The sequence below is a fragment of the Zalophus californianus genome, chromosome 11, assembly GCF_009762305.2.
Source record: "Zalophus californianus isolate mZalCal1 chromosome 11, mZalCal1.pri.v2, whole genome shotgun sequence".
Classification (NCBI taxonomy): Eukaryota; Metazoa; Chordata; class Mammalia; order Carnivora; family Otariidae; genus Zalophus; species Zalophus californianus.
The window spans coordinates 21,258,711-21,274,366 of record NC_045605.1 but is presented as its reverse complement, the minus strand read 5'-3'; the positions used below and the strand labels follow the sequence as shown (position 1 = coordinate 21,274,366).

General features: G+C 40.9%; 1 protein-coding gene across 5 annotated transcripts in view; it reads right to left on the bottom strand.

The window, feature by feature from the left end:
* CHEK1 (checkpoint kinase 1) overlaps positions 1-15,656 on the bottom strand; it is a 78,001-nt gene extending 62,345 nt beyond the window's left edge. For all 5 annotated transcript variants that reach the window (XR_003517614.2, XR_004819438.1, XM_027581141.1 and 2 more), the window contains exons 1-5: positions 14,234-15,656; positions 13,422-13,506; positions 12,404-12,627; positions 11,242-11,306; positions 11,078-11,147 (exon numbers count right to left, since the gene is read on the bottom strand). Coding sequence is in view for 3 of the 5 variants with exons in the window: in XM_027581141.1 (XP_027436942.1) it covers positions 11,078-11,147; positions 11,242-11,306; positions 12,404-12,627; positions 13,422-13,486 (424 nt within the window). In the remaining 2 variants the exon portion in view is untranslated. The remainder of the gene's footprint in view (positions 1-11,077; positions 11,148-11,241; positions 11,307-12,403; positions 12,628-13,421; positions 13,507-14,233) is intronic.

The following is a 15,656-nucleotide window of genomic DNA, read 5'->3' as shown; positions in this document are numbered from 1 at the left end:
GTAGCTCCTCTAATTATCCTTTTAATAGCTATACATGACACAATCTTGACAAACCACTGGGATTAAGAGTGCCAAGTTACCAGTGAAAATGCTAATGAATAACTGTAACATTCCTCGTATTTTGTTGTTTCCATATGTCTGCAACATAATACTCAGGTTAAACACCTGCATATAATAAATTCTAAACTGAGGGGTGTGGTTATCTCTGAGAAAAAGGGAATACATTTGTGAAGGAATACACAGAGCTTGGACTATATTCACAATGTTTGCTTTTTTAAAAAAACTATTGTTAAATATTGAATAGGAACAAAAGAATATTTATATAATATGCAGGATATGAGGATATAATGAACATCCACTTATCCAATACTCAATTTAAGAACATTCTATTTCCTTTGAAACCCCCTATAATTACTTGTCTCAAGATAGTCCCTTCCCTACTTTCTCAGAAGTGACCACCATTCTGATTTTTAATATATTCTTTTTTCTTTGTGGTTTTCCCCATGTGTATCTCTAACTGATATATTTAATTTTACATATTTCTGAACTTCATTTAATAGAATCATACTTGTATGAATACTTCTACGAAACATATCCATGTCATTACTTTCACTACTTGTACCTATCAACAACAGAATAGACATTTAGGTTGTTTCCAGTTCTTTGCTATTATAAACACCGATGCTTTGAGCAATGTACATATGTATAATGTTTTTTGTTTTATTTTTAAGATTTTATTTATTTTTGTGACAGCGCAAGCATGAGTGGAGGGGGGCAGGGAGGGGGCAGCGGGAGAAGCAGACTCCCCGGGCAGCAGGGAGCCCAATGCTGGGCTTGATCCCAGGACCCTGAGATCATGACCTGAGCCAAAGGGAGACACATAACTGACTGAGCCACCCAGGCACCCTAACGTTTTATTTTTTAAGCCAGGTTGGTACACAGGTAGTTACTGTATTTTTATCTTATTATATCACATGTGTTTTAAATAAACTTTTATATGCCTGAACTTTCTTAAGTAAGCTCTACACCCTGGGCACCTGGGTGGCTCAGTAGGTTAAGCGTCTACCTTCAGCTCAGTTCATGATCTCAGGGTCCTGGGATTGAGCCCGACATTGGGCTCCCTGCCCAGCAGGGAGTCTGCCTCTCCCTCTGCCCCTCTGCCAATTTATGTGTTCTCTCTCTCAAATAAATAAAATCTTATAAAAAAAGAAAAGTAAGCTCTACACCCAACCTGGGGCTCAAACTCACAAGCCCAAGATCAAGAGTAGCATGCTCTACCAACTGAGCCAGCCAGGCACCCCATGTCTAAATGTTTTTTTAAGTTTTAAGTAACGTAAAGGTTTTTATACACTATAAATACAAAATAAAATGAAGTCCTGAAAAATAAAGTCCACATGCACATTAAAAAAGCATATATCCTATGGTCCATGCCATGCCAGGTCCCTAAAGTTGGGAGTTTTAAAACTCAGCCAGCCTGCCTGGGATAGAACACAGGTGCACTGCGATGCCGGCAGGCAGACAGCCCAGACACAGACAGGGTGAAGGAAGCGATCTGAGGGATTCCTCTGGACACACGCTTTTCTGGGAGGGCTTCCTGGACAGTGGCAGGTACAAACTCCCCTCTCCAGGGATGAGGGAGGGGGCTGATGCCATTTCTCTCCCCTGCCCCTCAGCATAAACTAACTTCAGTAAGCAGCACAGCACCAACACTGGTAGCCTGAACTGCTTATACCAAGCCTCACCCACCCAGTGCTCTGAAGGTGCTGTTTTTCTCAGACAAGTATGCCTGAGACCGGTGCAGCAGACCGCTCCCTCAGAAGACCAGCACAAATCCCCCACATGCACCAAGTCTACTGACAAGAGAGTTCTGCGGAGCTTCAGCACTAGTGGAAATAGCATCAGGTCTCTTTTAACAAGCAGACCAGAACACACCTAGCTAAAACTCAGCACACTCTGGCCAAGGTCCAAACACTCCCCACTGCAGGCAAGGAGAAACTCTGCAGAGGACTAACCTGAGGGAAAGAGCAACCAAAATACAGCCAGAGAGTACATACACATACCTCAGAGACACTTCCTAAAGCACCAGGCCCTAGACAGTGTAGGACCTCTTCTTTATAAAGCCATTACTCCCAGAAGCAGGAGACATAACAGGCTTTCCTAATACACAGAACAAAATAAAGACCTAGACAAAATGTCAAGATGGAGGAATTCATCCCAAAATAAAGAACAAGAAAAGGTCACAGCCAGGGCTCTGATTGAAACAGATATAAATAATATGCCTGACCCAGAACTTAAAGCAACAATCGCAAGAATACTAGCTGGACTTGAAAAAAGCACAGAAGACACGAGGGAGTCTCTTACCTCAGAGATAAAAGATCTAAAAACTAGTCAGACCAAAACAAAAAATGTAATTAACTGAGATTTAAAACCAACTGGATGTAATGACCACAAGAATGGAAGAATCGGAGGAATGAATAAGTGATACAAAAGATAAAATTACGAAAACCAATGAAGCTGAAAAGAAGAGGGAAAGAAAAATATTAGATCACAAATGCAGACTTACGGAATTCAGTGACTCCATCAAACATAATAACATTCGTATCATAGGAGTCCCAGAAGAGAGTGAAAAGGGGCCAGAAGGTTTATTTGAGAGAATAATAGCTGAAAATTTCCCTAATCTGGGGAAGGAAACAGATATCCAGATCCAGGAGGCACAGAGAACTCCCATCAAAATCAACAAAAGCAGGCCAATACCAAGACATAACACAGTTAAATTTGCAAAATATAGAAATAAGGGAAAAAATCCTAAAAGCAGCAAGATAAAAGAAATCCCTAACTTACAGGGGAAGACAAATAAGGTTAGCAGCAGATCTCGCCACAGAAACTTAGCAGGCCAGAAGAGAGTGGTGACATATTCAACATACTGAATGGGAAAAATATGTAGCCAAGAATACTTTAGCTAGCAAGGTTGTTATTCAGAATAAGAGGAGAGGTACAGAGTTTCCCAGACAAACAAAAACTAAAGGAGTTTATGACCACTAAACCAGCCCTGCAAGAAATATTAAAGGAGACTCTTTGAGTGGGAAAGAAAGACCAAAAACAACAAAGACTAGAAAGGAACTGAGAAAAATCTCCAGAAACAACAACTTTATAGGTAATGCAATGGAACTAAATTCATATCTATCAATAATTACTCTGAGTGTAAATGGACTAAATGCTCCAATCAAAAAACATAGGGTGTCAGAATGGATTAAAAAACAGAATGGATATGCTGTCTACAAGAGACTCATTTTAGACTTAAAGACACCTGCAGATTGAAACTGAAGGGACAGAGAACCATTTATCATGTTAATGGAAGTCAAAAGAAAGCTGGCGTAGCAATATTTATGTCAGACAAACGAGATTTTATTTTATTTTATTTATTTTTTAAAGTAAGCTCCACACCCAGCCTGGAGCCCAACACAGGGCTTGAACTCACGGCCCTGAGATCAAGACCTGAGCTAAGATCTAGAACGAGATGCTGAACCGATTGAGCCACCCAGACACCCCGAGCCGAATGAGATTTTAAGCCAAAGACTGTAACAAGAGATGAAGAAGGGCATCATATCATAATAAAGGGGTCTATCTAACAAGAGGACCTAACAAGTATAAATATTTATGCCCCTAACTTGAAAGCACTCAAATATATAAAACAATAACAAACATAAGGAACTCATTGATAATAATACAATAATAGCAAGGGACTTTAACACCCCACTTACAGCAATGGACAGATCATCTAAGCAGAAAATCAAGAAGGAAACAATGGCTTCAAATGACACACTGGCCCAGACGGACTTAACAGATATATTCAGAACATTTCATCCTAAAGCAACAGAATGCACATTTCTTTCAAGTGCATATGGGACATTCTCCAGAACAGACTACATACTGAGTCGTAAATGGGCCCAACACGTACAAAAAGACTGAGATCATACCATATATACTTTTTGACCACAACGCTATGAAACTTGAAGTCAACCACAGAAAAAATTTGGAAAGACCACAAATACATGGAGATTAAAAAACATCCTACTAAAGAATGATTTGAGAAACAAGGCAGAGGATCATAGGGCAAGAGAGGAAAAAATGAAACAAGAAGAAACCAGAGAGGGAGACAAACCATACAGACTCTTAATCTCAGGAAACAAACTAGGGTTGCTGGAGTGGAGGTGGATGGGAGGGATGGAGTGGCTAGGTGATGGACACTAGGGAGGGTAAGTGTTGTGGTGAGCACTGTGTATTGTGTAAGACTGATGAATCACAGACTTCTACCCCTGAAACAAATAATACATTATATATTAATAAAAAAAATTCATCTCAGTCACAATAGGCATATTTTGAATGCTCAATGGCCACATGAGGTTAGCAGTTACTCTTGATGTACAGAGGTACAGAACATTTCGATCATTGCAGAAAGTTCTGTACAGTGCATTAGTCTAAAGAAAACTGACTGCTACACAATTACAATAAATGAGGTACTTTTACTACTCATTTTGGCATATAAAAAAAATATGCTACTAAATAATGAATGGCCCAACCAGGAGATTAAAGAATTAAAAACCACATGGAAACAAATGATAATGAAAACATGAAAAAGCCTTTGGGATGCAGCAAAAGCAGTCATAAGAGGGAAATATATAGCAACACAAGCCTGCCTCAAGAAGCAAGAAAAATCTCAAATAAGCAACAACCCTTACACACAAAGGAGCTAGAAAAATAACAAATGAAGCCTAAAGCCAGCAAAAGAAGGGAAATAAAAAAGATTAGAGAAGAAATGATACAGAAACAATCAAAAAACCCAGCAGAACAGATCAGTGAAAACAGGAGCTAGTTCTTCAAAACAATAAAATTAATAAACCCCTAGCCAGACTTAACAAAAAGAAAAGAGAAAGGACCCAAATAAACAATGAGAATGAGAGAAGAGAGATAACAACCAACACCACAAAAATATAAACAATTATAAGAGAATAGTATGAAAAATTATATGCCAACAAATTGGGAAATCTGCAAGAAATGGATAAATTCCTAGAAACATGAAAACTTGAACAAACAAATAACAAGCAAAGAAACTGAATCGATAATCAAAAATCTCCCAAAAAAAAAGTCTGGGGCCAGATGGCTTCACAGAGGAATTCTACCAAACATTTAAAGGAGAGTGAATACCTATTCTCAAACTGTTCCAAAAAATAGAAATGGAAGGAAAACTTCCTAACTCATTCTACGAGGCCACCTTACTTTCATTCCAAAACCAGACAAAGAACCACTAAAAAAGAGAACTACAGGTCAATATCCCTGATGAACATGGATGCAAAAATTCTCAATAAGATACCAGCAAATCGAATCCAACAGTACATTAAAAGAATGATTCACCGCAATCAAGTGGGATTTATTCCTGGGTTGCAAGGGTGGTTCAACATCCGCAAATCAATCAATGTGATACAATACATTAATAAAAGAAGAACAAGAACCGTATGATCCTCTCAATAGAGGCAGAAAAAGCATTTGACAAAGTACAGCATCCTTTCTTGATCAAAACTCTTCAGACTATAGGGATAGAGGGTACATACCTCAATATCATAAAAGCCATCTATGAAAAACCCACAGCGAATATCGTTCTCAATGGGGAAAAACTGAGAGCTTTCCCCCTAAGGTCAGGAACATGGCAGGGACGTCCACTATCACCACTGCTATTCAACATAGTATTAGACGTCCTAGCCACAGCAATCAGAAACAAAAAGAAATCAAAGGCATCCAAATCGGCAAAGAGGAAGTCAAACTCTCACTCTTTGCAGATGATATGATACTTTATGTGGAAAACCGAAAAGACTCCACCCCAAAACTTCTAGAACTCATACAGGAATTCAGTAAAGTGGCAGGATATAAAATCAATGCACAGAAATCAGTGGCATTCCTATACACCAACAAGACAGAAGAAAGAGAAATTAAGGAGTTGATCCCATTTACAATTGCGCCCAAAACCATAAGATACCTAGGAGTAAATCTAACCCAAGAGGCAAAGAAACTGTACTCAGAAAACTATAAAATACTCATGAAAGAAATTGAGGAAGACATAAAGAAATGGAAAAACATTCCATGCTCATGGATTGGAAGAACAACTATTGTGAAGATGTCAATGCTACCTAGAGCAATCTACACATTCAATGCAATCCCCAGCAAAATACCATCCACTTTTTTCAAAGAAAACGGCATAAATCATCCTAAAATTTGTATGGAACCAGAAAGACCCCGAATAGCCAGAGGAATGTTGAAAAAGAAAAGAAAAGCAAAGCTGGTGGCATCACAAATCCGGACTTCCAGCTCTATTACAAAGCTGTCATCATCAAGACAGTATGGTACTGGCACAGAAACAGACACATCGATCAATGGAACAGAATAGAGAGCCCAGAAATGGACCCTCAACTCTATGGTCAACTAATCGTCGACAAAGCAGGAAAGAATGTCCAATGGAAAAAAGACAGTCTCTTCAACAAATTGTGTTGGGAAAATTGGACAGCCACATGCAGAAGAATGAAACTGGACGATTTCCTTACACCACACACAAAAATAGACTCAAAATGGTTGAGAGACCTCAATGTGAGGCAGGAGTCCATCAAAATCCTAAAGGAGAACACAGGCAGCAACCTCTTCGACCTCAGCCACAGCAACTTCTTCCTAGAAACATCGCCAAAGGCAAGAGAAGCGAGGGCAAAAATGAACTATTGGGACTTCATCAAGATAAAAAGCTTTTGCACAGCAAAAGAAACAGTCAACAAAACCAAAAGACAGCTGACAGAATGGGAGAAGATATTTGCAAATGACATATCAGATAAAGGGCTAGTATCCAAAAATCTATAAAGACCTTATCAAACTCAACACCCAAGGAACAAATGATCCAATCAAGAAATGGGCAGAAGACATGAACAGACATTTCTGCAAAAAAGACATCCAAATGGCCAAAAGACATGAAAAAGTGCTGAATATCACTCGGCATCAGGGAAATACAAATCAAAATCTCAATGAGATACCACCTCACAACAGTCAGAATGGCTAAAATTAACAAGTCAGGAAACGACAGATGTTGGTGAGGATGCAGAGAAAGGGGAACGCTCCTGCACTGTTGGTGGGAATGCAAGGTGGTGCAGCCACTCTGGAAAACAGTATGGAGGTTCCTCCAAATGTTGAAAATAGAGCTACCCTATGACCCAGCAATTGCACTACTGGGTATACCCCAAAGATACAAATGTAGGGATCCGAAGGGGTATGTGCACCCCGATGTTTATAGCAGCAATGTCCACAATAGCCAAACTATGGAAAGAGTCTAGATGTCCATCAACAGACGAATGCATAAAGAAGACGTGGTACACATATCTACAATGGAATATTATGCAGCAATTAAAAAATGAAATCTTGGGGCGCCTGGGTGGCTCAGCCAGTTAAGTGGCTGCCCTCGGCTCAGGTCATGATCCCAGGGTCCTGGGATCGAGCCCTGCGTCGGACTCCCTGCTCCGCGGAGAGCCTGCTTCTCCCTCTCCCTCTGCCCTGCCGCTCTACCTATCTGTACTCTCTGTGTCAAATAAATAAAATCTTAAAAAAAAAAAAACGAAATCTTGCCATTTGCAACGACGTGCATGGAATTAAGAGGGTGTTATGCCAAGTGAAATAAGTCAATCAGAGAAAGACAATTATCATATGATCTCACTGATATGTGGAATTTGAGAAACAAGACAGAGGATCATAGGGGAAGAGGAAAAAATGAAACTAGACAAAACCAGAGAGGGAGACAAACCATAAGAGACTCTTAATCTCAGGAAACAAACTGAGGGTTTCTGGAGGGGGAGGGGGTGGGAAGGATGGGATGGCTGGGTGATGGACACTGGGGAGGGTATGTGCTATGGTGAGCGCTATGAATTGTGTAAAGACTGATGAATCACAGACCTGTACCTCTGAAACAAGTAATACATTATATGTTAATAAAAAAAAATTCTTCTTGAGCAATCCAAGCAAAATTGTTAAGAGCACATGGATCAGGTTGATGTAAGTGAAATAAATGTATTACGATTAAAAAAAAAAAGAATGATAGAAATCTGTTGGATTTCTATACACCAATAAAGCAGCAGCAGAAAGAGAAATCAAGGAATCGATTGTACCAAAAACCGTAAGATACCTAGGAATAAAACCAAAGAGGTAAAAGATCTGTATGCTGAAAACTACAGAACACTTATGAAAGAAATTGAAGAGGACATGAAGAAATGGAAAACCATTCCATGCTCATGGATTGGAAGAACAAATATTGTTAAAATGTCTATACTATCCAAAGCAATCTACTCATTTAATGCAATCCCTATCAAAATACCACCAGCATTTTTCACAGAGCTAGAATAAACAATCCTAAAATTTGTATGGAACCACAAAAGACCCCAAATAGCCAAATCAATCTTGAAGAAGAAAAGCAAAGCTGGAGGCATCACAATTCTGGACTTTAAGCTGTATTACAAAGCTGTAATCATTAAGACAGTATGTACTGGCACAAAAACAGATATATAAATCAGTGGAACAGAATAGAAAATTTAGAAATGGACCCACAGCTATCTGGTCAACTAATCTCCAACAAGCATGAAAGAATAACCAATGGAAAAAAGACGGTCTCTTCAACAAATGGTGTTGGGAAAACTGGACAGCAACATGCAAAAGAATGAAACTAGGGGTGCCTGGGTGGCACAGTTCATTGAACATCCAACTCTTGGTTTCGGCTCAGGTCGTGAGATCTCTGTACTCAGTGTGGAGTCTGCTTGAGTTTCTCTCTCCCTCTCCATCTGCCTCCCCACCTCATACTCTCTCCCTCTCTCTTAAATTAAAAAAAAAAAAAAAACGCAAATGGACTACTTTCTTACACTATACACAATAACAAATTCAAAATAGATGAAAGAGCAGGGGCGCCTGGGTGGTTCAGTTGGTTAAGCATCTACCTTCGGCTCAGGTCATGATCCCAGGGTTCTGGGATCAAGCCCCATGTCAGGCTCTCTGCTCAACGGGGAGCCTGCCCTTCCTTTTCCCTCTGCCTGCTGCTCCATCTGCTTGTGCTCGTGTGTACCCGCTCTCTGTCAAAAAAATAAATAAAATCTAAAAAAAAAAAATAGATGAAAGACCTAAACATGATACAGGAAACCCTCAAAATCCTAGAGAGGAACACAGGCAGCAACCTCTTTGACATCGACAGTAGCAACTTCTTACTAGACACATCTCTGGAGGCAAGGGAAACAAAAGCAAAAATGAACTATTAGGATTTCATCAAGATAAAAAGCTTCTTTACAGCAAAGGAAACAATCAACAAAACTAAACAGCAACCTTTGGAATGGGAGAAGATATTTGCAAATGACATATCTGATAAAGGGTTAGTATCCAAGATCTATAAAGAACTTCTCAAACTCAATCACCTAATAAACAAATAATCCAGTTAGGAAATGGGCAGAAGATACGAACAGACATTTTTCCAAAGACATACAGATGGCTAACAGACACACAAAAATGTGCTCAACATCAGTCATTATCAGGGAAATGCAAATCAAAACTACAATGAGATATCACCTCACACCTGTCAACAACACAGGAAACAACAGATGCTGGTGAGGATGCAGAGAAAGAGGAATCCCCTGGCACTGCTGGTGGGAATGCAAACTGGTTGCAGCCATTCTGGAAAACAATATGAAGGTTCCGCAAAAAGTTAAAAATAGAATTGCCCTGGGGTTCCTGGGTGGTGCAGATGGTTAAGCCTCCCACTCTTGATTTCCACTCAGGTCATGATCTCAGGGTCCTGAGATCAAGCCCCAAGTCGGGCTCTGCACTCAGCATGGAGTCGGCTTACCCCTCTCCCACCCCCCCCCACACACACTCTCTCGCTCACTCGCGCTCTCTCAAATAAATACATAAATAGATAAAATCTTAAAACAAAAAAACAGAACTACCCTACAGCCCAGCAACTGCACTATTAGGTATTTACCCAAAGGATACAAAAATACCGATTTGAAAGGACACATACACCCTGCTGTTGATAGCAGCATTATTAACAATAGCCAAATTATGGAAAGAGCCCAGGTGTCCACCGGCTGATGGATAAATAAGTTGCGGTATATAATGGAATATTATTCAGCCATGCAAAAGAATGAAATCTTGCCATTTGCAATGAGGTGGATGGAGCTAAAGAGTATTATGCTAAGAGAAATAAGTCAGTCAGAGACAAATGCCATATGATTTCACTCATATGTGGAATTTAAGAAACGAAACAGATGAACATGGAGGCAGGAAGAGAGGCAAACCATAAAAGAGACTCTTAACTATAGAGAATAAACAGGGTTGCTGGAGGGGAGGTAGGTGGGGGGATGGGTTAAATGGATGATGGGTATTAAGGAGGGTACTTGTGATGAGCACTGGGTGTCATATGTAAGTGATGAATCACAAAATTCTACTCCTGAAACTAATATTACACTATATGTTAACTAACTGGAATTTAAATAAAAATTTGACACAAACTAACTATCTACCTAATTAAATAAAACAAGATAAGGCTAAAGTCCAGGGTATTCCAACAGAAACTTTAATTCATTGAAAAGTCATTTTAAGACTATTCATACAGCTATTCATTTAGTGAGCATCTAGGTTAGATTTCTCTCTCATCCACAACTATATCAGGAAGGACTTGTGAAGTCTAAATATATGGAGTCTCTCAAACTTCCTAGACTTTTCAGATTTTCTGCCCTAAGATTTCAATAATGCAAAAGCTTCGAACCTGCCTTCTATGGATTAAAATAATTTAGGCAGGGACGTCTGGGTGGCTCAGTCAGTTAAGCAGCTGCCTTCGGCTCAGGTCATGATCCCAGGGTCCTGGGATGGAGTCCTGCATCGGGCTCCTTGCTCAGCGGGGAGCCTGCTTCTCCCTCAGCCCGCTGCTCCCCCTGCTTGTTTTCTCTCTCTCTAGGTTTAAAAAAAAATAAAATAAAATAAAATAATTTAGGCAGCAGTGACAAAATGCTCAACTTACCCCTTTCATCCAATAGGAGATTTTCTGGCTTAATATCCCTATGAGTTATCCCAATACCATGTAGATAAACCTAAAAGAGAAACAGAGGGAAACATACAAAAATTTGGTAACTTACTTCATTCATAATAATTTTAAGCAAAAGGAAAAGAGACAACTGTACCTACCACCCCTGCCATGAGTTGATGGAAGAACCTCTGAGCATCTTGTTCAGGCATGCCTATGTCTGGCTCTGTAAGAATTAATAATGAAAGTTAGTTTGCCAGGTAAACATAATCAGGTATCAACCACAGTCTCCTAATTAGGTTAGACTTTTGTGATGGTACTCTGGCAAACAGAATCTTATGGTAACAATTAAGACCCTGGTGTCCACTAACTTGTACAATATTTAATAACTCACATTTCCCCATCTGTTATGTGGCAAAAATAAATTAACATCACAGGAAAGTTACAGAGAGAAACAACAAACTACTATCCAAATCAAGAATGGAAGCCATACCTTGAAAATCTCTGCTTATCATACACTAACCATCATTCATTTGGTATCTTTCAAATTCTCCCCTAATTTCTTCCAAATGCTGACAATATTTTCCCCACCCCTGAAATGTAATTGCCAAAGTGTAAGCCTGGGCAAATATAAACTGATTTCACTAAATATTTAAATTTTGATCTCCCTCTTTACCTCTTGGTTTCTTTTACACTGAACTCTCTCCTGAGATACATACTGGAGAGTCTAATAATCAGCTTTTAAATATGAACACAACAGCTTTAAATAATAAATTTAGATCCACATAATATTATTCTTGTGTACTTCTCAGAGTCCTGCAATACCAAGCCTTTGAATCTACATAGAACATTGAAGTAGCAAGTACAGAATTTACTAAATATAGGCAAAGCAATTCTAGAAAATTCTCAAGTTAATTTCACTTAAATAAATAAAGAAAAAATATAACATGCTATTATGTTGGCTCTGTAAATGTATGTAATGATTTCATATAACTGGAATGTCTATAAAGAAAAATCACTGTATAGTGAGTATACATTGCACTAATGATACTTCACCATGAGATTAGTTTATCATCCTTAAACTCTACAAAACAGCAATCCTGACCAAAATCACATATACAATTTGGGGAAAAGGTTTTCCTTGATGATTCCATATATGCTTTAATGTGTTAATGTAACTTGTAAAAACAAGAAAAGTTACTCCAATTTCACTGTTGCATAAGCAGTTCTGAATGGACAATGACCAAATAGCAGACCCAAGATTAAAAAACAAATTTAGAAACTTATTTAGTAGAATAGTTATCTTAAAGCTTATTTCCATACCAATTCTGTCAAAAAGTTCTCCTCCACTACAGTACTCCAGAAATAGATACTGGATATTGCCTTCTCTCCTGTGACCATAGAATTTCACTACATTCTCATGATTTAACATTTTATTGATACAGATCTCTTTCTTAATATTTTCTGGACAGTCTATGGCACGCTTCATGTCTACAATCTTGACTGCAACTGCTTCTTCAGTTCTTCTATTCACAGCAAGTTGAACCCTAAAAAGGAAAAGGAAGACAACTGAATTCGATTTCTTTGAAAACTTCAAAAGATTAATTATGACTCAACAATTTTACCTTCATTACTCTACCCAGTAGAAACCAAGGAAACAGTTTCTGCCATGTTCTCAACAGATACTACTCTTTTCTGAAATGTGAAGTATGATGAATAATGCTCTAAAGAGGTCATTATGTTGTACATCCAAAGGTTATTTAATAAATACTGGATAAAATAAACTAAAATGGAGTAACAGTAATTCCATGCCACATCACATATACACATGCTCTATTCATTTAATTTTAATAACACTACCTAAGATTTATTAACCTCATACTACATATGTCTGTGGTAACTGTTCTAAGAGGTAGGTACTATTATTGTCACCTTAGAGCTGAGGAAACAGGCACACATGAAGAAGTTTGCCTAAGAACACAAACCAATGTGGTGAGTGAAGATCTGAAGTGAGGCAGTCTGACTCAAGAGTCTGTTCATTTGCTCATTTAACCACTATGCTTAAATCCCAGGATGGAATATGTGGGAGGAGAAAATGACTTCACAGGTCTCTTCCAGCTCTTTACAGAGAAAGTGTTTTTTTAAAAAAAGAGGGGGGGGATTAATCCTTATAAAAGTGCGGCTCTAGTTTCCAAAAATCGTAGACTTCAAACGCAAAGATCTGTTCTCTAAGATGCCACTGTATTAGAATAAACAATTCCAAAACAACAAATACGTACTCAAGACAACAGACAGAAATCTAAAGCAAGTGTGAAGGCAGGGTAAAGGGACTCGAACTCACTCTCCATAGGCACCTTCTCCCAGGGTTTGCACCAAGTCCCAGTCTTCCACAAAGGGCACTGCCATGACTTCACGATGGACCACGGCTGTAAAAGGCAGGAACCCAGAAAAGATGGGGGTGAGGATAAGCGTCAACCATCTGCCATGATCCCTCAATATAACTAACAGTTTGGTTTCCCCTTACACCTCATCCGTATTTTATCCAAGGCTTTAAACCACAAGCAAGTATTCTAAATTCTGGCATTCTGTGGTGTAAATCACCATCCCCATTCCCACGCAGAACGAAGCAGAAACTGCCTTCCTCAGGCCTCTGAGAAAAGGCAGCGGCTCTGCTGAGGAGCTGGGGGCACATATGCTTTGAGGGGAATGACTAGGGACGGACGGAGGGTGAGACGGGCGACGGGCTGCGAGTTAGTGGAGAAGAACAGAGTTTAACTAGGACGCCTGCAGCCCCTCCTCCCGCTTGCTCAGCTCCAATACCCACCCCACGCCGTCCCAAAGGCCGGGAGGAGCCTGGGGCGGGGCCAAACTGCCCCCAGAAGCGGAAGGAAGGCTTGGCAGGCACTCTAGACGGCCGGCGCCCAAACCGCTGGGGTCCTCAGCCGGCAAAGGGGTAGTCTCTCCAATCCCCCCACCACGGGGTTCCCCGGTCCCACACTCCTCCACCCTCCGAAACCGCCCCTCAGCGGGAGTCTCTCCGATTCCCTTCGCTCGTCACCGCTAACTTTCTCTCGCCATGCCCCTCCCAACTAATGTAGACCCCGAACTCCTTCTACAGGCTGCTTTCCCACCCTACCGGCCGCCCCTCCTCACCAGGCCGTCCTTTGCCCGCCACCACAGGAATCCAAATGCAGCGCTTTTCCCGCCAAAACTCTGCCGGCGTCACGCTGTCGCAAACCCGCGCACCCTTGCCGTAAAGCAGGAGAGCGCGCGTCCCTTCGTCCCATTGCTTTAAAGGATGGCCATAACGGGCTGCGCGCCGGATGCGTTAGCCGGCGAGGCCCGGGTTAGTTTGGAGTCGAGGGGAGATCCAGGCTGGAGAGGTTTAAGAACTTTCGAGCGCATCAGCGCGAAGGATCTCTGGGCCCAAGCGCGAGCCGGTATCCGGCGCGTGGCCCGCAGCCGGGCGGCCCTCGGGCTGCTGGGCGGAGCCGAAGCCCCCTCGAACGCCGGCACACGCTATGTGGGCTGCGCGGTGCTCGCGTGCCCTCCGCGCCGCTCTGGACCTGCACACCCCCCCTGCCCGGCCCTCTGAGCCCCTTGCCCAGCGGCCTGGCAGCATTGTGCGAATCGTACTCAGAAGTGCTGCTTCTGAAACTTTAAAATGCGGTACAGCTCAGAGCCGAAAAGCTAGGAACAGCTGTTGGCGAACCGATCCTGTGAACAATGAAAGAACTTTGTGGCGGGAGCGAGAAGCACCCAAAAAAGACTGGCAAGACTGGCTGTGCTGCAGTGTGGGTGGAAGGCATCCAGCTGAAGCAAGCTACTCTTTTGTAGTGGTGAGAGCGTGTCAGGATAACCAGTTTTGCCCTGTCTTGTATCCAGGCTCCAAAACCATACCTTTTCCCAACCTTTTTGAGGGAACAGCACCTCCATAGCCGAGTCCTACCTGCTTTCTCATTCTTAGTGTGTAAGAAACAGGTGGAGGCAAAGGACTGTTTGGCCTCATTTTACGATGCAGATTTTAAATGCAGAGTAACCAGTTTAAATGGGAAAGAAAATTCTGGGGAAAGGGACTTGAGAACAAAATAATGTGGAAAAACTATAGATATTCCCCCTTTGACAATGAACTAGACTGGGAACTCAAGGTGTCAAGATCCTCTCCATTAAATTCTCCAGTTCTTAAAACTGGGCCACATACCTTGAGTATAAAGCTCTTGATTGTGATACTAGTAAGAGAGTAAAATGAGCGTACGTATTATCAAAAAAGCACACACTTGTTTTAAAGCAAAGTCAGGGACCAAAAAAAAAGGCCAGAGCACTTCAGAGTGCTTACTGGAGAAGTTTGTAACCGTGATGTCAGCATTAGGCTTCATGTAATAAAGTTTTCCAGGTCATTTACTCCGTTTTCTCTCATTTGCACACCGTGCTGCAAGAATATGAACAAAGGAAGAGGAGGGCCTGCACAGTTTCTGTGTATGAGTGGAGTGAAGGTACCTTAGCCTGAAAAAAAAAAGGTACAGATTTCAGGCAGAACACCAGTTAAAGATAGCATGTGAGAGAATCAGTGCACACA